Below are 25,969 nucleotides of genomic sequence, written 5' to 3' on the forward strand. Positions count from 1 at the left end.
GAGTGATTTTATTTTAACATGTAAATTTGAGTACATATAGTAATAGAGCATTTTAAATTCTGTACAAATATTTGTGACTATCCTTTAAGCATAGCTTTCCTTCTCCTTTTATGGACAGCAACAAGACCTTTTGGTCAAATTTCCTAGTTTTTTTCTCATTTCTATTGAATAAAAGATATGATTTACTTTGTAACTTTACCATATATTTGTTGTTAGTCTTTTAAAAATTATTATTATGTTGTATCTAATGAATGCTTGCTCATTTAACAATATAATCTGGTCATAAAGGTCATATTCCCATCTCTGACTATGACACAGTCATATTTCTAAATGTTTAATGCCATTCTAATACCAGTTGGTCTTGATCTGTATTTAGAGCTGATTTTTAAAAGAATTCATTTAGGATTTGCCTTTCTGATATACTCACTCTCTGATTTTATTATTCATATCAGAAAATAAACTCAGGAGTTTAAGATTGTGGCTCTACTTATGTCATTTGTAAGTTCAGCCGTCTGTTGAGCTTACACATAATGCATTCTAGGAATTCAATTAAATAGCAAAAGATCTTGATGCTTTCCGTGTCATTTAATATTGCAGTGCTTATGCCATAGAAATAAAGAAAAGTAAGTGAAAATATAAAGAACTTTAAAATACATAGTGGGAAGATAGTTTGGACTGGCCAGATACAGAAAATACAGCATTCTTTTCATGAGAGTTGAATAGAGGAAACAGTATTTTCCATATTCTTATTTCCAGAAACCTTTATGACAAGTGAAAAGAGGGCTTTTTCTACGGAAAGAGTTGCCTTAACTCTTCTGTTTAGCCACACTTGCATAGGTGTTTTCAATTTCTTTGTCTTCAGGACATGTGTGGATAAATTCTTCACGGGCATAGGCATTGTGAAGATAGCGCCAGACTCCTGAGAATTCTGCTGGAATGTCAAAGTCACGGTATTTCTTGGCAGCAACCTAGGGTTTTGGGAAAAAACGGTAATAAAAGGCATCAATGACATGCTTAGTATGGAGAAACATATTTCAAGAGTCAAGATCATTAAGGACATGTTATCTGCACAAAAATAATCTTGCACTTACTACTTTAAAGTTTTTTTTTTACAAATGTAGACAAAGCTATATTTGTGTAATCATATTTAAATTTATTCTGCGATTATCAGAAGAATTTCTCCACTAGACTAAGTTTGCTTAGGGTCCCAACTATGTCTTATTTCTTTATGTATTCTGTGTGTTTGGCATAGGACCTGAGACAGAATAAGTTCTGTTCAATAAGAATTTATTAAATCAATGATTAAGTCATCATGATATTACTAGTAGCTCACATTATTTATCATTTGTTATGACACTGTTCTAAGCATTCTACATGCTTTAATTTAATCAACAATTCTATGAAATGGGTAATATTACCCTTGTTTTTTTAAGTTTATTTATTTATTTTGAGAGAGCATGCATGCAAGCATGGGAGGCAGAGAGAGAGAGAGAGAGAGAGAATCCCAAGCAAGCTTTGCACTGTCAGCACAGAGCCCCATGCGGGACTTGAACTCAGGAACCATGAGATCTTGACCTGAGCCAAAATCAAGAGTTAGATGCTCAGCTGACTGAGCCACCCAGGTACTCCTTACTCTTGTTTTATAGATAAGCCAGTGGAAAGCACCTTCTGATTTGGGAAGAAAGAAACAAATTTTTATGGTTCCCAGAGGAGATCACTGTGGATTTTTTTTTTCCTAAGGAGAAAAAGGAGATATATACCATGTATAATGATGACAAAGCCATCCTATAACAATATCACACTAAATAGTCACTGTGTTTCATGCTGGCAACTCCCAACCCCCTCCCAAACCATTCAGTATGCCCTACAAAGGCTTACTTTAATAATGTTCAGTTTGGGTAACAAGCTGCAGTCAGCCAGTGTCAGCTGGTCCCCATCCAAGAACAATCTTCTGGAAACTGTGAGTTCCTCAGCACTGTCTGGATCAATTTCATCCAGAAGCGGGGTGTTTAAGTAGTCATCCAGACGTTTAAATTCTCTGAGCAGAGATTTTTCAAAATCTGAGGCAAAGAAGTCAGAAGGTTACTAATAAACGTTTTGTCTTCATGACTACATTTTACATAAGCTTTTCACACATTTAGACATCTCTATCTATACACATTGCTTACACTGGCCCTTCAAAATCTAAATGGTTAACTAGAACTCAACTACCCACTGATAAGACAGAATCAGGTGTTTAATCAAATGCTCTTTGACTCTTCTTGAGGAGCATTGGAAGGAGAGTCAAAGAAAGAAAAAGTCACATATGTTATTACTAAACACAGAAAAGTCAGAAAGTGGAATCAGAAACTAATAGCTCTTATGACTCAGAATACAGTAAACCCATTCAAGAATGGTCATGGGAGATAGTAGATGCTATAGTTTAAGAAACCTTAAAGGCACACAGGAAAAGTTGGGGGGGGGCTAAAAAATACAGTCCTGCAGTTAGTTAACTCCTAGCATGTCAATGCTCTAATTGAGCCAAGTTAGTAATTGCTATATTGAATCTTGGGCTCTAAATTTAATAAAATTTCATGGAAAGGAATTTCAAAGGAGAAAAGAAAAAAATCAGAGGAAGAGTGCATTCCCCAACATATATTACATATTGAGGAAAATCCCATGTTAGCTGAGTGAGACTGTGGGAGTCAGCAAATGTGTGAGAGAAATAGAAATTTAAATAAAGGTATCGTACTCTTATTTGCTTCTTTTTGTGTATTCTTAATGTATGCAGAAAACTTGGCAAAGAGGTTGCAGCCCACATCAAAGGACTCCTTGTTCTTGGGACTCAGGTGAGGATACCTTAAAAAGAAACATCACTGCATGATTATTCACACATAAGTCAGAGACCAAGTGTCCTAGCTTGTACTCTACTGAAAATGGAGGTTTAGAAAATTGTGCTGGAAACAGAGGGTTCTGAGAATCTCTATTTGTAAATATATATTTTTCCCAATATCAGAATACTTTAGTTTCTAAAGTTCACTAGGAAACAAGCTGTGGAAAATTCAAAGGCCATTTACCTGTAGGAACAATGTTTTAAATGGTAGTTAAGTCCCCCATACTTGTTCCTGAAAGCCTATTTGGCAGAAGATATGTTGTTGGTAATACATTTTTAAAGCTAAGTAGGAAAAAATATGGCTTTAAATTATTGTAAATTCCATAAAAATGAAGGAATAAAGAGGATAGAGAGCATGGAAAAAGGTAGCCAAGATGTCCTCTCCTTAGTAATACAAAGTTCACTTAGCATAATAAAAATTAAATAATGTAATAATGTAATCCACCACATTAAGAAATTAAATAATACCATATTATCATGAGTAGATGCAGAAAAATTATTGCAAAGCAATTCCTAGTCATAAAAAAACCCCACTAGCAACTAGAAATGATCAGGTCAAACAGTCATCTTCCTTAATACCTCTCTTTCTCTCCCTCCCCATATTTGCTCCATTAGCAATTCTATCCAGTTTATCTTTCAAAATATACCCAGAACTTATCCACTTCTCACCACCTCCACTGCCCTCTGCCTTGTCCAAGTCTTATACTACTGCAATAGCTCTTTGACTATTCTCCCCACTCCCATGCTTGTCCCCCACACTCTTAGACTATTTTCCACTTGCTGCCAGAGCAATCATGTTAAAAGGTAAATTGTATCATGTATCTCCCCTACTTATTACCTCGCAATGCCCCCATCTCATTCAGACTCAGACCCCAAGTCCTCATAGTAGTCTACAGGGACTGATGTGATCTGACCCTATCTTACCACTCTGCTGTCATTTCCTCCTACTCTTTTCTCCACTCACTACACTTGAAACCTACCTCTTTGCTGTTCTTCAAATAGACCTGACAAGCTCCAGCCCCAAGGCTTTTTCACTTAGTCTTCCCTTAAATGGAGTGATTTCCTTTATGTATGCACATGACCTACTCCCTTTCTTCTTTCGGATCTTGTTTTTATATTTCTAAGTGAGACCTTCCTCTGCCCACTCTATTTAACATTGCAACCTTACCCTGCCCTTACCCCATACTTTACTCCCTAGTTTTATTTTTTCTTAGTATTTAACATCATCTAAAATAGTTTCCATTTTGCTTTTTAATCTTGCCTATTTATTGTCTTCCCCAACTAGAATGTAAGGTCTACTAAGACAGTGTTTTTGCCTGGTTTAATCACTGATGTGTTTCAAGTGTCTAGAATATTGTTTGATAGTAAGTACTCAGTAAATATTTATTGAATGATTAAACTAATTCATTAATTTCCTTAACTTGATAAAATATATCCATCAAAAACTTTCAGCAAGCACCATATTACATGGTGAAATGTTAGAACTGTTTCCCTTAAAATGAGTAAATGATGAGAATAATCATTATCACTACTTGTCTTCAACATTGTGCTGAGTGCACTAACAAATAAGACAAACAACATTCTAAATGGTAACTTTAAAACCATTTACATTAAATTTAGGAACAAGACAGAATTAATGAGATATTTTGGTAAGGTGGCTAATACAAGTCAAACATTAAAAAAATAAGTTTTCTATGCTACCAATAACCAGATGGAAATAGATATTAGTAGCATATTCCATTTACAATTGTGATAAAGTATAAAATATTTAGAAATAACTTAATACAAAGGTATAGAACCAATATGAAACAAAACAAAACAAAACAAAACCTCATCAAAGAACATAGGACTGGCACTTAGGTTGATAACCTAATGTAAATCAGTGGATGAATGGATAAAGGACATGTGGTGTATATACAATGGAATATTATTCAACCATAAAAAAGAAGGAAATCCTACCATTTCTAACAACATGAATGGACCTGGAGGACATTATTCTAGGTGAGATAAGTCAGACAAAGACAAATACTGTATGATCTAACTTATATGTAGAATCTAAAAAGCAAAAATCATAAAAAAGAGAGTAAAATTATAGTTACTGGAGGCACCTTGGTGGGGGGATTGGGGAGATGTTTAAATGTTAAAAGCTTGCAATTAGTAGATAAATAAGCACAGCATAGTGATTATAGTCAACAAAACTATATTATAAACTTCAAAGTTCCCATTAGCAGTTACTCCCCATTCACACCTCCTCTCAGTCCCTGGAACCACTAATCTTTCTGTCTCTATGGACTTGCTTATTCTAGACATTTCATATAAATGGAATCATACAATATGTGGCCTATTGTGTTTGGCTTATTTCACTTAGTATGATGGTCAAGGCTCATATCCTGGTATGTATCAGTACTTCATTCTTTTTTATGGTTGAATAATATTTCATTGTCTGGATAGACCACATTTTCTTTATCCAGTAATCACTTGATGGATATTATATTGTTTTCACCATTTGGCTAGTGTAAATAGTGCTGCTATGATTGTGTACACGTTTTTGTTTGAATACCTGTTTTCAGTTCTTTTGAGTATATATCTAGGAATAGAATTGCTGGGCTATGTGGTAACTCTATGTTGAAATTTTTGAGTAACTGTCAAATTTTTTTCCACAATGGCAGCATTTCTACCAGCAACGTATGAGAATTCCAATTTTTCCACATTTTTGTAAGCATTTGCTATTTCCTGTTTTTTTTCTTTTTCGTGATAGCCATCTTAGTGGCTTTTAAGTGTTATCTCACTATGGTTTTGATCTGCATTTCCCCAATAACTAATGATGTTAAGCATCTTTACATGTGCTCATTAGGCATTTGCATATATTCTCTTGAGAAATGTCTACTTTCTTGACACTTTTAAAATTAGGTTGTTTGCTTTTCTGTTGTTGAATTGTAAGAGTTCTTTATATATTGTGGAAGCTAGACCTTTATCAGATACATGATTTGGAAACACTGTCTCCCATTTTTTTTGATTAATTTTTCTTTTTTTTTTTTTTAAATTTTTTTTTTCAACGTGTATTTATTTTTGGGACAGAGAGAGACAGAGCATGAACAGGGGAGGGGCAGAGAGAGAGGGAGACACAGACTCGGAAGCAGGCTCCAGGCTCTGAGCCATCAGCCCAGAGCCTGACGAGGGGCTCGAACTCACGGACCGCGAGATCGTGACCTGGCTGAAGTCGGACGCTTAACCGACTGCGCCACCGAGGCGCCCCTTTCTTTTTTTTTTTTTGATAGTGTTCTTTGATGCACAAATGGTTTTAGTTTGATGAACTCTAATTTATCTACTTTTTATTTCATTGCTGTGCATTTGGTGTCATATCTAAGATTCTATTGCCAAATACAAGGTCCTGAAGATTTACCCATATGTTTTCTTCTAAGAGTTTTATAGTTTCAGCCCATATGTCTAGGTCTTTGATGTGCTTTGAGTTAATTTTTGTTTATGGTATGAGGTAAGGGTCTAACTTTTTTCTCTTGCATGTGAATATCTAGTTTTCCCAGAATGATTTGTGGGGGAGACTATTCTTTCGTCACTGAATGGTTTTGGCACTCTTGAAAATCAATTGACCTTTGATGTATGGGCTTATTTCTGGACTCTCATTTCTCCACTATTGACTTATAAGTCTATTCTTATGCAAGCATTGCACCATTGTGATTATGGTAGGTTTGTAGTAAGTTTTGAAATCAGGAAGTGTGAGTCCTCCAACTTTGTCTTTATCAAGACTATTTTGGCTATTTGTGGTCTCTTGCAATTCCATATGAATTTGAGCATTGGTTTTTTTTATTTCTGCAAAAACACCATTAGAATATTTATTGTGGTTGCATTGAATTAGTAGATCTTTTTGGGGAATATTTCTATCAATAAAATTAAGTCTTCTAGTCCACAAACATTGGATGTTTGTATGGGTTGAATTGTGTCCCCCCAAAAAGATATATTGGAGTCATAAACTCCAGTATTTTCTTTTTTAATTTTAATTTCTATGTTTATTTATTTTTGAGAGAGAGAGAGACAGAGTGCGAGCAGAGGAGGGGCAGACAGAGAGGGAGACACAGAATCTGAATTTGAAGCAGGTTCCAGGCTCCGAGCTGTCAGCACAGAGCCCAACATGGGGCTTGAACTCACGAACCGCGAGATCATGACCTTAGCTGCAGTCGGACGCTTAACCAATTGAGCGACCCAGGCGCCCTAAACTCCAGTACTTACTAATGTAACCTTATTTTGAAATATGATTGTTACATATGTAATTAGTTAAGACAAGGCCACACTGGAGTAAGGTGGGCCCATTAATCCAAATTACCAGTGTTCTTAAAAAGAATATCTTTTCAAAAGACAGAGGAATGGGGAAAATGCCATGTGAAGATGGAGGATTGGAATTATGGATCCACAAGTCAAAGAACACCAGTGATTGCTGGAAAGCCACTGGAAACTAAGAAGAGGCAAGGAAGGATCTTTCTCCTAAAGGTTTCAGAGGGAGCATGGCCCTGCTGATTCTTTGACTTCATACTTCTGGCCTTCAGAACTATAAGACAAATTTCTGTTGTTTTAAACCACTCAATTTATGGCACTTAGTTGTGGCAGCCCTAAGAAACTAATATACATGTCTTTCCATTTTTTAGGTCTTCTTTCAGCAATGGTTTGTGATTTTCAGCAGAGAAGTCTTTATTAAGTTTATTCCAAAGTATTTTGTTATTTCTTATACTGTTGAAAATGGAATTGTTTTTTAAATTTACTTTTTGGATTATTCATTGGTAGTGTAAATAAATAAAATTGATTTTTGTATATTGATCTGTATATTTCAATTGTACTTAAATCATGTATGAGTTCTAGTAGTTTTTTAGTGGATTTTAAAGGATTTTCTGTGTGAAAGATTATGCCATCTGCAAATAGAGATAGTTTTACTTCTTCCTTTCCACTTTGAATACTTTTAATTTATTTTTTTTCATAACCACTCTGGTTAAAACTTCCAATGCAGTGTTAAACAGAAGTATCAGATATGGTACCCCTGTGTTGTTCCTAATCCTAAGGGGAAAGTTTTTAATCCCTTACCATTAAGTATGATGTTATGTGTGGGTATTAGATGCTTTTTGTCAGGTTGAGGAACTTCCCTTCTGTTCCTAGTTTGTTGAGTATTATCATGAAATGGTGTCAGATTTTGTCCATTTTTTTTTGCATTGAGATGAGTATGGCTTCCCTTTTTTACTGGTGCTCTTTATTCTTCACATGACCTTAATTTACTGTCTAGTGGCCTCTCATTTATGCCTGAAGGACTCCCTGTAGCATTTTTTGTAGAATAGGTCTACTAGCAACAAAATTCCTCAGTTTTTGTTCATGTGGAATGTCTTAACTTCTCTTTCATTTTTGAAGGATAGTTTTGCCAGATATGGAATTCTTGGTTGATTTTTTTTTCTTTCAGCACTTAATATGTCATCTCTCTGCCTTCTGGTCTCCATGGTTTCTGATGGAGAATCATCTGTTAATCTTACTGAATATCTCTTCTACATGATGAGTCATTTTTCTCTTGCTGCTTTCAAGATTCTATTTTTGGCTTTGGCTTTAGATAATTTGATTATAATGTATCCTGGTGTTGATACCTTTGTCTCTATTCCACTTGGAATTCATTGACCTCCTTGGATGTATAGATAAATGTATTTAATTAAATTTGGGAAACTTTCAGCCATTATTACTTCAAACATTCTTCTGCATCTTTATCTCTGTTGTCTCATTCTGGGACTCCTATTATGTGTATCTTGGTACATTTGATGGTATTCCACTGGTCTGTTAGATTCTGTTCATTTTCTTCCTTTTACTCAGACTGGATAATCTCAATCAATTTATGCTCACTTTTGCTTATTACCTCTTTTTTTTTTTAATTTTTTTCAACGTTTTTTTTTTATTTATTTTTGGGACAGACAGAGACAGAGCATGAACGGGGGAGGGGCAGAGAGAGAGGGAGACACAGGATCGGAAACAGGCTCCAGGCTCCGAGCCATCAGCCCAGAGCCTGACGCGGGGCTCGAACTCACAGACCGTGAGATCGTGACCTGGCTGAAGTCGGACGCTTAACCGACTGCGCCACCCAGGCGCCCCGCTTATTACCTCTTTTATATGTTCAAATCTGCTGTTGAAACCCTCTAGTGAATTGTTCATTTTAGTAATTGTACTTTTCAACTCCAGATTTTCTATTTGGTTCCTTTTTACAGTTTCTTTTTATTGCTGTTCTCTCTATGCTGAGGATGCTCTCTGTGGTTTCCTTTAGTTCTTTGTTTATGGCTTTCTTTAGCATTCTAAACATATTTAAGACAGTTGATGTAAAGTCTTTGTCTATTGAATCACATATCTGGATTTTCTCAGGAACAGATTCTATTAATTTCTTTTTTATCCTGTGAATGGGCCATACTTTCTTGTTTCTTGACATGAATTATATTTTTTTCTTGAAAACTGGATGCTCAAATATTATAAGGTAGAAACTCTGAAAATCAGATCCTTCCATTCCTTGGGGTTTGTGTTGCTGCTTATTATGAGTATTGTTTATTTGTTTAGTAAATTTTCTGAAGTAATTTTTTAAACTCTGTGTTCTTTGTTGTTTGGGGCTACTGAAATATTTGTCCCACTATCTTTGGTTAGTTATTGATTTAATGGATATTTTGTTATTCTCCTGGAATCAAACCAACCAACCAAGCAAACAAACCAAGAAAGAAAACGTATCCCAGTGTTTGCAGTCTTTCTCTGAGTTGAGGCTCTCCTTCAATGCTTATGTATGCAGTTTACAGCTTAACCTTCAATTTCTTTTTTTTTCAATGTGTATTTACTTTTGAGAGACAGAGAGAGAAAGAGCGAGCACAAGCAGGGGAGAGGCAGAGAGAGGGAGACACAGAATCGGAAGCAGGCTCCAGGCTCTGAGCTATCAGCACAGAGCCCAATGTGGGACTTTAAGTCACAAACCGCGAGATCATGACCTGAGCCGAAGTTGGATGTTTAACCGACTGAGCCACCCAGGTGCCCCTAGCCTTCAATTTCTGCTTGCATGGTGCCTGAAGCCAGAAGTAAGAGCTTAGGGTCTTCTCAGGTCTTTTCTGAGCATAGGCCTAAACCTGGACATGTGCATGGGCTTCTAGAGTCCTTAGAATACATGAAAGCTTTTTTAAAGCCCATATTCCCCTACATATCCTCCAAACATCCAGCCTATTTCTTCCCAGGCTTTTCAGTTTGTCTATTGCTTTCCTCAAGTGCTATTCCTTTCCCCATGTGGCAATGGCTAATACATGTGCCTTTAAATGCCTTCCATGAATGCCACCAAAGAGCCTGCCTCAACCCTGGGAAAGCTCCAGGATAGGTGAAAAAACACGAACCCTCAAGCCAATCCTTCAGGGTGCCACTAGGCCAAACCACATAACCACAATTTTTGAGAAAAAAGCCCATATCATGTCTTCTGATACCAGTATCCTGCACCCACAATGTGGACTACTATCTTTAAGGCTGCTTAAGACTGGGGAGTGGAATATGGTAACAAGATAATCTAAAATGCCACAAGGCTCTTTTACTAAAATTCAGCTTTTTTTTCTTTATTAATATTTCCTTCAGTGTTGTAAATTTTTGGTTAGATTCCAGAGTTCTGGAAAAGCTGATTCTGACGGTTTTTCCCCCCAAGCTATTCATTGCTTTCATGGAGGGATAGATTTTTGGAGTTCCATACTCCCTCATTTTATTGATGTGGGTATCTAACAGGTTTTAAGTTTTTATATGAAGTTTATATGGAAGGACTTCCATATCTAGCAAAATAATCACTCTGGAGGGCTTTGTAAAAAGAAAGTACATTTTAGCATTGTTTGTAATGCCAATACCTAGAACGTCTTTCAGCTGTTTCTCTAACAATGGTAACTGTTATGAACCGGTGATTGCTGTGTGTTATCCTATCCTTTTTTATCATTATCCTTTTAAAAATGGAAGTTTTTATTCCAGCTATCCAGTTCCTGCTCTACCATGATATATCGAGTGCATCAAGGAGTTGGTGGAGAAAACTTGTCTTTTAATTTATTTAATTGCCCTACAATTAGTATCTAATGGAGATGTTGCACATCACCCAAAGATCTTGAACTTTGAGCAGGATGCAGTAACTATATGGAACTTGGAAGTTGTATCTCTTGGGAGTAAGTGTGTTGCATGTAAGAAGCAGACTATGGCTGATAACACAGTTCTGTACCTATCTCTCTGTCTTTCTTTCTCTTCCTTCTTTCCTTCCTTTCATTAACTAAAACTTGTTTTTGTTTTATTAGGGGTGGTGATATACCTGGATAAAAACTACATTTCCTAGGTCCCCTTTATATTTATATGTGACCATGTGAATTATTTTTGGATGATGAAATGTAAATAATGCAAATTGTTGATGTGGCTTCTGCAAAAACTTCTTAAATCTAGCTTGTACCTTTTGGGGCGCCTGGGTGGCTCAGTCGGTTAAGCGTCCGACTTCAGCTCAGGTCATGATCTCATGGTTGTGAGTTCGAGCCCTGCATCGGGCTCTGTGCTGACAGCTCGGAGCCTGGAGCCTGCTTCGGATTCTCTGTCTCCCTCTATCACTGCCCCTCCCCTCCTTGCATTCTGTCTGTCTATCTCTCTCAAAAATAAATAAACATTTTAAAAAATCTAGCTTGCATCTTTTGTTCTTTGTCCTTTTCCTTCTTCTTGTGTGGGAATTAGATCTGTTGCCTGGAATTCCAGCGGACATATTGTCACCACGAATTAACTTTGAGACTGGAAGCCTCACCTGAAGGATAGCACAGAAGAGAGATTAGAAAGAGCTTGGGTCCCCAGTGAAGTCATGGAACCATCATTCCATCCCTACAATGACTCATTCTTGGCTCATTATGTGAGAAAAATAAAACCCGTATTTATTTAAGCCACTTTTTTCATCTCTAGTTATCAGAATTGAATGCAAACCCTACTGATACATAAGCCAACAGAAAATCAGAAGGATTTGACAAGATGATTCACAGAACAAAACCAAATGATCAATCAACATATGTAAAGATGCTCAAATTCACCTATTATTCAGGGAAATGCAATTTAAAGTATCAATGTGATATCACTATACCCATCACATTGGCACAGATTTAAAGAGTGATAACACCTAAATCTCCATCACCTCTTTTACCCATCCCCACCCACCTCCCTTTTGGTAACCATCACCTTGTTCTCTATAGTTAGGAGTTTGTTTCTTGGTTTGCCTCTCTCTCTCTCTCTCTCTCTGTCTTTCTCTCTCTTTTTCTCCTCTGCTCATTTGTTTTGTTTCTTAAATTCCACCTATGAGTGAAATCATATGGTGTTTGTCTTTCTATGACTGACTTATTTTGCTTAGCATAATACTCTCTAGCTCCATACACATCGTTGCAAATAGCAAGATTTCATTCTTTTTTATGGCTGAGTAATATTCCATCTGATCCAGTGTATCATTCAAAGCCATTGTTTCCTTGTTGATCTTCTGCTTAGGTGATCTGTCCATTGATATAAGTGGGGTGTTAAAGTCCTGTATTATTGTATTATCATCAGTGAGTTTCTTTAGGTTTGTTATTAATTGATTTATATATTTGGCTGTTCCAAGTTAGAGGCATAAAATTTACAGTTGTTAGATCTTGTTGTATAGACCCCTTTATTATGATATAGTGCCTTTCTTCATCTCTTATAACAGTTTTTTGTTTAAATCTAGTTTGTCTGATGTAAGTATGGCTACTCCAGCTTTCTTTTGATGTCCATTAATATGATACATTATTCTTCAATTTATCTTCAATTGTTTTTTCAATCTGGAAGTGAGTTTGGGGCTAAAATGAGTTTCTTGTAAGCAGCATATCAATGGGTCTTTTTTTTTTATCCATTCTGACCCTATGTCTTTTGATTAGAGCACTTAGTCCATTTACACTTACAGTAATTATTGATAGATATGAATTTAGTGTCATTGTATTACCTGAAAGTCGCTACTCATGTAGATTGTCTCTGTTCTTTTCTAGTCTTTGTTGCTTTTGGTCTCTCTTTCCTGCTCAAAGTGTTCCTTTTAATAATTCTTGCAGAGCTTGTTTAGTGTTCATGAACTCCTTTAGTTTTTGCTTGTCTTGGAAACTCTGTACCTCTCCTTCTATTCTGAATGGCAGACTTGCTGGATAAGGTATTATTGCCTGCATATTTTTCTGTTTAGTACATTGAATATATCTTGCCACTCCCTTCTGGCCTGCCAGAAGGCCTGTGGACACATCTGCTTCTAACCTTATATGTCTACTTTTGTAGGTTAACGACATTTTGTCTCTAGCTGCTTTCAGAATTATCTCTTTGTTTTTGTATTTTGAAGGTTTCACTATGATATGTCTTGGTGTTGACCTGTTTTTGTTGATTTTGAGGGGAGTTCTCTGTGCTTCTTGGACTTGAATGCCTGTTTCCCTTCCCCCCAGATTAGGGGTTCTCAGATATAAAACCTTGTGTCCCCTTTCCCCCTTCTTCTTCTGGAACTCCTATGATATGGATAGTATTGCACGGTATACAATCGCTGAGTTCCCTAAGTCTATATTTGTGATCCAATAGTTTTCTTTCTCCCTCCTTTTCAGCCTCATCATTTTCCATAATTTTATATTCTGTATAACCTATTCATTCATTTACTTCTTCTGTCCTTGTTGTGATTACATCTGCTCAGTTTTACATCTCATAGCATTTTTTTTTTTATTTTGGCCTAATTTTTAGGTTTTTTTTTTTTCTCTGCATCAAGGGTTTCTCTGGTATATTCTGTGATTTTTTTCAAGCCCATCTACTATTCTTATGACTGTTTTTCTAAATTCTTGTTCAGATATATTATTTATATCTATTTTGAGTAAATCCTTGACTGTGGTTGCTTCTTGATCTTTTTTTGGGGGGAGAATTTATCTTGTAATTTTATCTAGGTTTCTGTCTTTTGTGTGTATGAAAGCTTGTTATGTTTCATGTTCTTGAGAGTAATGCTATAGTAAGAAGGGTTTATACAATGTCCAGGGCCTGGCACTTCAGGAAGTGTTTCTGGTATATGCTATGTGGCCTCTGCTGCTGTAAATTGTCTGTCAGTCCTCTGCAGAGTTCCTCCTTGCTTTAAATGGGGAGTGTTTGGACCTTTAACTAGGTATGCTTTGATTTGTTTGTTAAAAGAAACCTGCCACGTTCTCTCCCTCAAATTATGCAGATTGTTCTCTTAATCCTCAGATTGATTTCTTAGGTGTGCAAAATGATTTGATGTTGATCTAGCTGTGTTCAAGGGACAAGACAAGCCCAGGGTCCCTTTACTACTCTGCCATCTTAAATCCTCTTTCTTGGCTGAGTAATATTCCATACACCATATATATACCACATCTTCTTTTTTATTTTAGAGAGAGAGGGAGAGAGAGTGAGCAGGGGAGAGGGGCAGAGGGAGACAGAGAGAGAGAGAGAGAGAGAGAGAGATAATCTTAAGCAGGCTCCATGCTCAACATGGAGCCCAACATGGGTTTCCATCCCATAACCATGGGATCATGATCTGAGCAGAAATCAAGAGTTGGATGCTCAACTGACTGAGCCACCCAGGCGCCTCACACATCTTCTTAATCCATTCATAAATCCATGGAAACTTGGGCTATTTCCATAATGTGGGTATTATAGGTAATGCTGCTATAAACATTGGGGTGCAGGTATTCCTTTGAATTAGTATTTTTGTATTCTTTTTAAAAATGTTTATTTCTTTTGAGACAGAGAGAAACCGTGTGTGAGCTGGAGAGGGGCACACACACACACACACAGGAAGAAAGAGAGAGAGAGAGAGAGAGAGAGAGAGAATATCAAGCAGGCTCTGTGTCATCAGCACAGAGCCCAACTAGGGGCTCGATTTCATGAACTGTGAGATCATGACCTGAGCCAAAATCAAGAGCTGAATGCTTAACCGACTGAGCTGCCCAGGCACACCAGTATTTTTGTATTCTTTGCATAAATACCCAGTAGTACAGTTACTGGGTCATAGGGTAGTTCTATTTTTAGTTTTTTGAGGAACCTCCATACTGTTTTCCACAAACTGCACTAGTTTACATTCCCACGAACAATATAAGAGAGTTCCTTTTTCTGCATATCCTCAACAACACTTGTTGTTTCTTGTGTTGTTGATTTTAGCCACTCTGACAGGTGTGAGGTGATATCTCATTGTAGTCTTGATTTGCATTTCCCTGATGATGAGTGATGTTGAGCATCTTTTCATGTGTCTGTTGGCCATGTGGTTGTCTTCTTTGGAAAAATATTAATTCACATATTCTGCCCATTAAAAAAGTTTATTTATTTATTTTGAGAGAGACAGAGACAGTGCAAGTGGGGGAAGGACAGAGAAAGAGGGAAAGAGAGAGAATCCCAAACAGGCTCTGCACTGCCAGTACAGAGCCTAATGCAAGGCTTGAACCCATGAAGCTCCAAGATCATGACCTGAGGCAAAACTAAGAGATGCCTAACCGACTGAGCCATCCAGGTGCCCTTCTTCTGCCCTTTTTAAACTGGATTATTTTGTTTTTGGGTGTTCAGTTTTATAAGTTCTTTATATATTTAAGATACTAATCCTTTATCAGATATGTCATTTGCAAATATCTTCTCCCATCCCACAGGTTGCCTTTTAGTTTTGTTGATTGCTTCCTTCACTGTGCAGAAGTTTTATATTTTGATTAAGTCCCAACAGCTTATTTTTGCTTTGTTTTCCTTGTCTCAGGAGACATATCTAGTAAGAAGTTGCTATGGCCAATATCAGAGAAGTTGCTGCCTGTGTTCTCCTCTAGGATTTTCATAGTTTCCTGTGTCACATTTAGGTCTTTAATGCATTTTTTAAAAAAATTTTTTATTGTGGAAAAAATATATAAAATCTGCCATTTTAAGCATTTTTTATGTTTACAATTCAGTGACATTAATTACATTCACTGTGTTGTGCAACCATCACTACTGTCTTTTTTTTTTCAAGTTTTTATTTAAATTCTAGTTAGTTAACATATATGGTAAAATTGATTTCAGGTGTAGAAATTTAGTGATTCATCACTTACCTATAATACCCAGTGCTCATCACAAGTGCCTTCCTTAATCCACTTTGAATTTACTTTTGTGTACAGTGTAAGAAAAGGGTCCAATTTCATTCTTTTGCTTGTTGCTGTCCAGTTTTCCTAACACCATTTGTTGAAGACACTATCTTTTTCCCATTGGATATTCTTTTCTGCTTTGTCAAAGATTAATTGACCATACGGTTGTGGGTTCATTTCTGGGTTTTCTATTCTGTTCTATTGATCTATGTGTCCATTTTTGTGCCACTACCATACTGTCTTGATCACTACAGCTTTGTAATATAACTTGAAGTCTGTAATTGTGATGCCTCCAGAAACAGACCCATAAATACATAGCATAAACCACTGGTTGCCAGAGGTTAAAGGGGTGGAGGATGTGTGAAAATGGGTGAAGAGAAATGGAAGATATAGACTTCCAGTTATGGAATGAATAAGTCATGTGAATAAAAGGCACAGATAGCATAAGGAATATAAAAGTACTTTGAAATGTTAAATCTAATATCTTTGTGTATTTAAAGTTGAAGGGGGGAAGTTTATGCTTAGTAGACATAATATTTCTCAACCTGCAGAGCTTAGAGATCAGACCGAATCAAAAGCTGTTTCCAAACTGAAGATCTTGTGAGGGCTCTACAATAAAACAAGTCGAATTTCTATCAGTATAAATTCCCCCAAACTTCATTATGGCTGAAATTCCCTGCCTTCCCAAGGTTTCTAAATCTATCTTTTGCCCTTTCCTTATAGACTGCTTACAACTCAGAAAGTTTTAATACCTTTACATATATTAAATAAGTAATTCTGTAGTAAAGGTGTGTAGTCATATATAGAGTAATCAAGGGGATCTTTGAAAACTTTGCTAGAAAAATAGCAAAAGAGAGGCCAACAGTGAAAAAAAGATGTCTAGAAGAATTCTCAATCTGCAATAAATAGGGCAATACAATAGATTTTCTCAACAACAATAATATCCTGTAGAATGCTGTACCTTGGAGGAGCCAGTGTCTGCTCTAGAAACTCCTCAATTTTAATGAAGTCTGTTTTCAACTCCTTGTTATACACCAGGAAGGGAGGATTGGTGCCTGGGGCTAAGTCTTTCAGCTCTTCAGGCTTTCTATAATTATTGAAAATAAGTAGAGTTAAGCCTTTAGATATATTACACATTATACAAACACAAACATTATATTGGTGTCTACCAATTTCACTCTCCAGAATGGAACATGTCCTGATTTCTCTTACCTGGTCATGTCAACAGTAGTTACATTGAATTTAACTCCTTTAAGCCAGAGGATCATAAAAAGGCGTTGGCAAAAGGGACAGTTTCCAATACTCTCCCCATCACTTCCAGCCTGTTAAGATAAAGGAAGGCCTCATTCATTCATTTGCTCAGTATGTATTGAGTGCCTACTGGGAAATGAACCAGTTGCTAGAGATAACCTTAATCTCATGGATTCTATTATCTGTGGGCAGACGGAGATAATGAATCAAATAAGTTTATTGTATTTAAAATGACAAGTCTGATTAGTACATAATAATAATAGTTTGTTTTATATATTACCAGAATATATATAATATAACCATTTCCTGTTGATGGGCATTTCAGATATTCCAAAATTTTTGCTATCCTAAATATTTCAGCAGCAAATATTTTGGGGCATATAATTTGTTCCACTGCTGAGATTATATCTTTAGAATTAATATTTAAAATGAGAATGTTGAAAAAAGACATTTTCCATTTTAATAGATCCTGCCAAATTTCCTTCCTGAGAGACATTTTCCATATGTTTATTGCCCATTTGATTGCCTTATTTTGTGAAGTGTTTGTTCACGGCAATCTTACATTTTTTTCTATTAAAGTGATGACATTTTCCTTATTGATTTGAAAAATTTATTTACATACTGAAGATATTAACACTTTTTGATACACATTACATGTATTTTAAAACATGGCCTATGTGAAATTTAGATTTTACATAAAATCTATTACTTTTTTCCTCTATGCAGTCTAGTTTTTCTGATCTGCTTACATGACTATTATATACATAAAGATTACAAAGAATATCCCACCTTTCTTATTTTGTTTTATTATAAAGATGTTCTCTTATGTTTTCTTTTAGTACCTTCATGGTTTCATTTTTGGCATTTGTTTCATCGATTTGGAATTTATTTTGGCAGAGTTATATTGGGACTTTAGCCTATGTATTCAATTTGTTTTTTTACAAATAGATAATAGTTAAATTTTTTTTTAACATTTATTTATTATTGAGAGACACAGAGCATGAGCAGGGGAGGGGTAGAGAGAGGGGAAGACACAGAATCCGAAGCAGGCTCCAGGCTCCGAGCTGTCAACACAGAGCCCGACGTGGGGCTCAAATTCACAAACTGTGAGATCATGACCTGAGCCAAAGATGGTCGCTTAACCAACTGAGTCACCCAGGCGCCCCAGTTAATAGTTGTTTTAACACCATCTATTTAAAGATCCATCTTTTGCCCAGCATTACCCTGATGCCAAAACCACACAAAGACACTATAGAAACAGAAAACTACAGGTCAATATCCCCGATAAACATAGATGCAAAAATCCTCAACAAAATGTTAGCAAATAGCATTTAACAATACATTAAAATTATACTTCACCAAGATCAGGTGGAATTTATTCCAAAGATGCAAGGATGGTTTAAAATTCAAAAATCAATCAATGTGATACAGGATATTAACCAAAAAAAAAAAGGATTAAAACCATATGACTATCTCAATAGATGCAGAAAAACCATTTGACAAAATACAACATCCATCCATGATAAAAACTCTCAATAAAATTGATTGGGAGGGAATATATCTCAACATAATAATGAAATATATGAACGCTCCACAGCTAACATCATATTCACTGGTGAAAAATTGAAAGCTTTTCCTCTAAGATCAGGAATAAGACAAGGATGTCCAGTCTCACCACTTTTATTCAACATAGTACTGGAAGTCCTAGCTGCAGTAATCAGACAACAAAAAGAAATAAAAGGCATCCAAATTGATAAAGAAGAAGTAAAAATGTCACTATTTGCAGATGACATAATACTCTATGTAGAAAACCCTAAAGACTACACACACACACACACACACACACACACAAACTATTAGAACTAATAAATGAATTCAGTAAAGACCCAGGATACAAAATTAATATACAGGAATCCGTTGCATTTCTAAACACCAATAATGTAGTAGCAGAAAGAGAAATTAAGAAAACAATCCCATTTACAATTACATTAACAAGAATAAAATACCTAGGAATAAATTTTACCAAGGAGGTGAATGACCTATACTCTGAAATCTATAAGACACTGATGAAAGAAATTAAAGATGACACAAACAAATAGAAAGATATATTGTGCTCATAGATTGGTAGAATTAATATAGTTAAATTTTGTTAAAACGTCCATAGTACACAAAACCATCTACAGATTCAATGCAATCTCTATCAAATGCTGATGGCATTTTTTGCAGAACTGGAATAGTTGTAAAAATTTGTATAGAATCACAAAAGACCCTAAATAGCCAAAGTAATCTTGAGAAAGAACAAAGCCACAGGTATCATGCTCACTGATTTCAAACTATACTACAAAGCTATAATAATCAAAACAGTATGGTACTGGCACAAGAATAGACACATAGATCAATGGAACAAGATAGCCAAGAAATAAATCCATGATTATATGGTTAATTAACCTGTGACAAAGGAGGCAATAATAATCAATGGGGATAAGACAGTCTTTTCAATAAATGGTACTGGGAAAACTCGACAGCTACATGTATAAGAATGAAATTGGACCACTGGCTTTTTTTTTACACCACACACAAAAATGAATTCAAAATGGATTAAAGTCCCAAATATAGGATCTGAAACCATAAAATTCCTAAAGGAAAACATAGCAATCTCTTGGACATCAGCTTTAGCAACATATTTATGGCTATGTCTCCTGAGGCAAGGTAAACAAGCAAAAATAAGCTATTGGGACTACACCAAAATGAAAAGCTTTTGCACGGCAAAAGACACTTTTAACAAAACAAAAAGGCAACCTCCTGAATGAGAGAATATATTTTCAAATAATACATCTGATTGGGGGAGGGTAATATCCCAAATATGTTAAGAACTGCTGGGGCGCCTGGGTGGCCCCTTCGGTTAAGCATCTGACTTCAGCTCAGGTCTTGATCTCATGGTTCATGAATTTGAGTCCCCACGTTGGGCTCTGTGTTGACAGCTCCGATCCTGGAGCTTACTTTGGATTCTGCCTCCATCTCTCTCTGTCCCTCCCCCACTTGCACTCTGTCTCCCTCTCTCTCAAAAATAAATAAACACTAAAAAAAAGAACTTATACACCAAAAAATAAAAAAATAATCTAATTAAAAATGAAGACCTGAATAAACATTTCTCCAAAGAAGACATACAGATAGCCAACAGAGAAATGAAAAGATGCTCAATATCACCAATCATTAGGGAAATGTAAATCAAACCCACAATGAGATATCACCTCATAGAAATCAGAATGGCTAGTGTCAAAAAGATAAGAAATAACAAGTGTCGGAGAAAAGGGAACACTTGTGTACTTTTGGTGGGAATGTAAATTGGTCCAAGCACTGTGGAAAACAGCATGGAGGTTCCTCAAAAAATTAGAAATAGAAATACCATATGATCCAGTAATTCCAGTATTGGGTACTTACCCAAAGAAAAAGAAAACACTAATTTGAAAATATATATGCACCCTGTGTTTATTGCAGCACTATTTATAATAGCTAAAATACGGAAGCAACCCAAGTGTCTAGTAATAGATGAAAGGACTATTACTTGGGCATAAAAAAGAATGAGATCTTGCCATTTGTGATAACATATGGACCCAGAGGGCATTATGCTAAGTGTAATAAGTCAGGCAGAGTAAGACAAGAACCATATGATTTCACTTATATGTAGAATCTAAAACACAAAACGAGCAAGCAAGCAGACAAACAACCCCCTCAAACAAGCCCGATCTCTAGATATAAAGAACAAACTGCCAAAGGGGAGGTGAATGGAAGTGGGCAAAGTAGACAAAGGAAATTAAGAGGTATAAACTTCCAGTTATAAAATAAATAAGCCATGGAGATGTAAAGCCCACCATAGGAAATATAGTCAATCATATTGTAATAATGTTGTTTGGTGACAGATGTTGACTACACCTACCACGATGAACACTGAGTAATGTATAGAATTGTCAAATCAACATGTTATTTACCTGAAACTAATATAACATTTTATGTCAACTATACTTCAATAGTAAGAAAAATAATGGTGAAAAAAATGAAAAGCCATCTTTTGTTCACTGAAAACAACACATTTTTCTGCTTTGAAATTTTATGTAAACTTGAGTTTATCTGTGGTCCCTCCATTCTTCATTTATCCATTCAGTCTCCCAGTAAATATTTAACATAGTCCATATACATATATATATCAGTCCATATCTATATATCTATATATCTATATATTTATATAGATATATATCTATAGCCCTGGGGTGCCTGGGTGGCTCAGTCGGTTGAGCGTCCGACTTCAGCTCAGGTCATGATCTCACGGTTTGTGGGTTTGAGCCCCGCCTTGGGCTCTGTCCTGACAGCTAGGAGCCTGGAACCTGCTTCGGATTCTGTGTCTCATTCTCTCTCTGCCCCTCCCCCACTTGTGCTCTGTCTCTCAAAAGTAAATAAATGTAAAAAAATAAAAATAATAAAAATAACCCCCAAATTAACTCTTAGTTTTTTAAATTTTTTTACGTTTATTCGTTTTTGAGAGACAGAGACAGAGCGTGAGCGTTGGAGGGGGAGAGACAGGGAGACACAGAATCCTAAGCAGGTTCCAGGCTCTGAGCTGTCAGCACAGAGCCTGATGTCGGAACCAAACTCACGAACCCTTGATTATGACCTGAGCCGAATTCACACACTTAACCGACTAAGCTACCCAGGTACCCCAATTAACTCTTAGTTTTAAACTGATATAAATTATTTGAAGGAAGGATGTGCATGTTATGAGCGTGTGTAACAGAGAAATAATCTATATGGGGTCTGGCAGAGAAAGTCTTTCTGAGGAACTGGCATTTGAACTGAGTTCAAAGAATAATTAAGAGTTAAGTGCGAGAATAGGCATGAAGGAGCCATTCTAAACAGCAAATAGTATATCCAAAGGCCTTGCAATATGCTTGAGCATGGCATTATAAGGAACCAAAAGAGGGTCAATATAGCTGGGATTCAGAGAGTGAGGTAGAGGAAAGACAAATTCAATAAATTGAGCTACATGAAAACAAAATCTGGTTTTCAAAAGAACCGTTAAGAAAATGAAAAATGTTAATAAAATATATGAATAAAAAACTCTTACAACTCAATAACAAACTGTCCAACTTAAAAATGGGCAAGCGATTTAAACACTCTATGAAAGAGATACATATGGTAAATAAAGACATGAAAAGATGCTCAACATCATTCGTTAACAGGGAAATGAAAATGAAAACCACAACAAGATGCCACTGCACACACACGGGAATAGCTGAAATTTGAAGGGCATAGGAATGTGGAACAACTGGAATGGATACACTCTTGTTAGGAGTGTAAAATGGTGCAACTGGTTTATAAAGAGCTTGCCAAAGTTAAAAATGTACCTACCATATGATCCATTAATTCTAATCGTAGGTATTTACACAAAAGAAGTGAAAGCATATGTCCATAGAAAGACTTGTACATGAATGTTTATAGCAACTTTATTAATCACAGCTAAAAAAACTGGAAACAGCCCAAATATCTTTCAGTAGGTAGGCAGATAAATATGCTACATCTATGCAATGGAATAGTTCAGCAATAAAAAGGGATGAGATATTGAAGCACACAATATGGGGAAATCCCAAAACAATTATGCTGAGTGAAAGAAGCCAGACAATAAAAGAGTACATACTGTACAATTCAATCTATAGAAAATCCTAGGAAATACAAACCAATCTATCTAGGCAGAAGGCAGATTGGTGATTTCTTGGCAGTGTGGTAGTGGGATACAGTGGGGAAGATTGACTGAAATGAGACACAAAGGAATTTTCTGAAGTGATAGAAATATTCTATATTTTGATTGGAGTAGTAGTTGCATGTGTGTATACATTTGTCAAAACTCATTAGATTGTGTACTTAAAGTGGGTGCATCTTATTTTATGTAAATTATAACTCAAAGTGTGTTAAAATAGAAAATTTCAAAAAGTAGGAAAAAATACCCTCAAATAAATGACATTATGCAGTCATTGCAGAAGTTGCAGTGACAAAAGTTAGCATATGGCTATGGAAAGGGAAGAACAAGATCGCTGGAGGAGAAGTCAAGGATCAGAGAGGCCAGAGTATTGGAAGGGTCATCTGCATAGATATTCAAATCACCAAGAATTATGATAGGAATAGTGTTGGAGAGAATGACAGTGGTCCAGAAGCTAAAAATCCTCAAGAAATAAGGGAGAGTGACCTGGTGTTTGGAAGACTACTATCACAAGAAGGGGTGGTTTAGTCTGATTTTATGACTGGTATTTCTCTGGATGGGGGACGCAGAATGGTCTGGAAACAGGAATGAGAAGCAATGATACCTAAAAGATACCTACCTGATTTCCAGGCTCAGTGGCAAGACGAATGAGGAAGAAAAGGTAGCCACTTTTGGGGGCGCCTAGGTGGCTCAGTCGGTTAAGCGTACGACTTCGGCTCAGGTCATGATCTCGTGGCTCATGGGTTCAAGCCCCACATTGGGCTCTGTGCTGGCAGCTCAGAGCCTGGAGCCTGCTTCGGATTCTGTGTCTCCCTCTCTCTGCTCCCCGCCCTGCTCACACTCTGTCTGTCTCTTTCTGTCTCAAAAATAAAGAAACATTCTGGGGTGCCTGGGTGGCTCAGTCGGTTTGGTGTTTGACTCCGGCTCAGGTCATGATCTCACGGTTCACTGGTTCAAGCCCCACGTTGGGCTCTGTACCGACAGCTCAGAGCCTGGAGCCTGGTTTGGATTCTGTGTCTCCCTCTCTCTCTGCCCCTTGCCCGCTCACACTCTGTCTCTCTCTCAGAAATAAATAAACATTAAAATAAAAAAATAAGGAAACATTTAAAAAAATTAAAAAAAACCTAGCCACTTCTTGAGAGAGCTATAGCTGATGCAGTGTCATCATGGGAAATCCAGGTTTTAGATACCTCAATCTCAACATGTCCCAACCTGAATTCCTCCCTTTTTCTTTACTCCACTCCCTGACCTGCTCTTTCTTTAGGGCTCCCAATCCTGTAAATGACATTGCCATCTGCTATGGGCTGAATTGTATCCACTCCCGAATCATATTTTGAAACTCTAACCCTAGTATTTGGTAGAAAGGCTTTTGGGAGGTAATTAGGATTATATGAGGTCATGAGGATGGGGTCCTCATGGGATTAAGGCCCTTATAAGAAGAGACCAGAAAGCTTTCTCTCTCTCCTGTCCTCCTATTTTTCTCTGCCCACCATGCAAGGACACTGAGAAAGCAATCATCTATAAGCCAGGGAGAGTTCTCACCAGAACATGACCATGCTGGCACTTTGATCTTGAGTATCCAGCCTGTATAACTGTGAGAAGGTAAACATCTGTTGTTTAAGCCACCCAATGTATGATATTTTATTATGGCAGCCATAGCAGATAAGACATTATTCAGTTGCCCAAATTAGAAAATTGAAAATCATCCTTCTACTTCACTTCCAAATTGAATTCAACACCAATTCTTGTATAAATATCTCCAAATAAGTTTAGTTCTTTCATTTGCCATGGCTATTACATCATTCATTTATTCAATATTTATTTGATGCTTACTATCCGCTTTTGCCTCAGTCTGTAGAAGAAAATAAAGGGTCCCTCATTTTACAGCTGCTCTGATCTGTCATTTCTAACAATATTAAGGTCCCAGAAACCCTGGGCATAATCCTAATTTTTTGGCAAATTTTCCTTTCCTGGGAAATGGGTGCAACAGAGGAAATGATGCTTATTGTTATTCTTTTGTGATGTCAGGGAGTGAAGAGCTATGGGAAGAGGCAACCAATGTTGGCAGCTGTGTTTCTTTTGTAATGGAAGTCAAACTAAGGATCCAATCAGAACTGGGACTAGTGAGTACAAGCATGATTATGGGTGGGAGGCAGGAAGAAGAATGGAGTCTGATAATAGATACAGCAGGAAGGGTGGATCACCTTTGGCAAAAGGAAAGGCAAAACACTGAGATGTGGGGGAAATGCAGTCAAGTTTTACAGGAAAACTGAAGTTTTTTCCCCATGTTTATAATATGCAGATTTAAAGTACCATCACAGAAAATTTTAGGATGTAAATTCCTTAGCCTGATTGATGAGTTACCACCTCTTAAGTATATTTAGCTGGCAAGGACAGGATACGGTCATCCACGAAAACAACTTTTTCTTCTTGTGTTTATGATCTAAGTTTCTAAACATGAAAAATAATAATAGCTACAATATCTGACATTTGTTGAATGTTTACTATGTCAACAACTACTGTCTTTTACAGATTTGTTTTATTTAATACTCACCACGAAGATGATCCCATGATATAGGTTCTGTTATTACTCTTGTTTTACAGATGAGTAAATTGAGGCTCAGAGAAGCTAATTTGCTCAAGTACACTCAGCCAGACAAGAGCTGATGTGTATATACTCTTCTCATGTAGCAAGTCCAGGGCTGTCTACTCCAGAACCCAAATTCTTAAACACTGTTTTCTCCCATCTAATGGTTTTGTTGGATTTTAAAAATTAATCAGTTTTTACGATAGTCTTTATGATAGTTCTAAGAGTTTGAAAATGGTTTGATAATTCAGAGAAAGTATAGTCTTTTTTATCTCTTTCACATAGATAAAACATTTTTTTTCTTCCTGTTAGGGTTAGGGTATGTGCCTGGCATCCTGCAGTTCAGAGACCTCTCCTGAGAATAAAACCTCAGACTTCTGCTGGGGTGA

General features: G+C 36.5%; 1 protein-coding gene across 1 annotated transcript in view; it reads right to left on the reverse strand.

Moving 5' to 3' along the window:
• Window positions 1-566: 566 nt before the first annotated feature.
• CLIC2 (chloride intracellular channel 2) overlaps window positions 567-25,969 on the reverse strand; it is a 28,901-nt gene continuing 3,498 nt past the window's right edge. The window contains exons 2-6 of the mRNA XM_047100714.1: window positions 17,206-17,315; window positions 16,955-17,080; window positions 2,732-2,838; window positions 1,879-2,060; window positions 567-968 (exon numbers count right to left, since the gene is read on the reverse strand). Coding sequence (XP_046956670.1) covers window positions 807-968; window positions 1,879-2,060; window positions 2,732-2,838; window positions 16,955-17,080; window positions 17,206-17,315 — 687 coding nt within the window. The 3' untranslated portion in view covers window positions 567-806. The remainder of the gene's footprint in view (window positions 969-1,878; window positions 2,061-2,731; window positions 2,839-16,954; window positions 17,081-17,205; window positions 17,316-25,969) is intronic.

Source organism: Lynx rufus, unplaced genomic scaffold, assembly GCF_022079265.1.
Source record: "Lynx rufus isolate CCGP_SWC_20201006 ecotype Redwood Valley unplaced genomic scaffold, mLynRuf1.p SCAF_52, whole genome shotgun sequence".
NCBI lineage: Eukaryota > Metazoa > Chordata > Mammalia > Carnivora > Felidae > Lynx > Lynx rufus.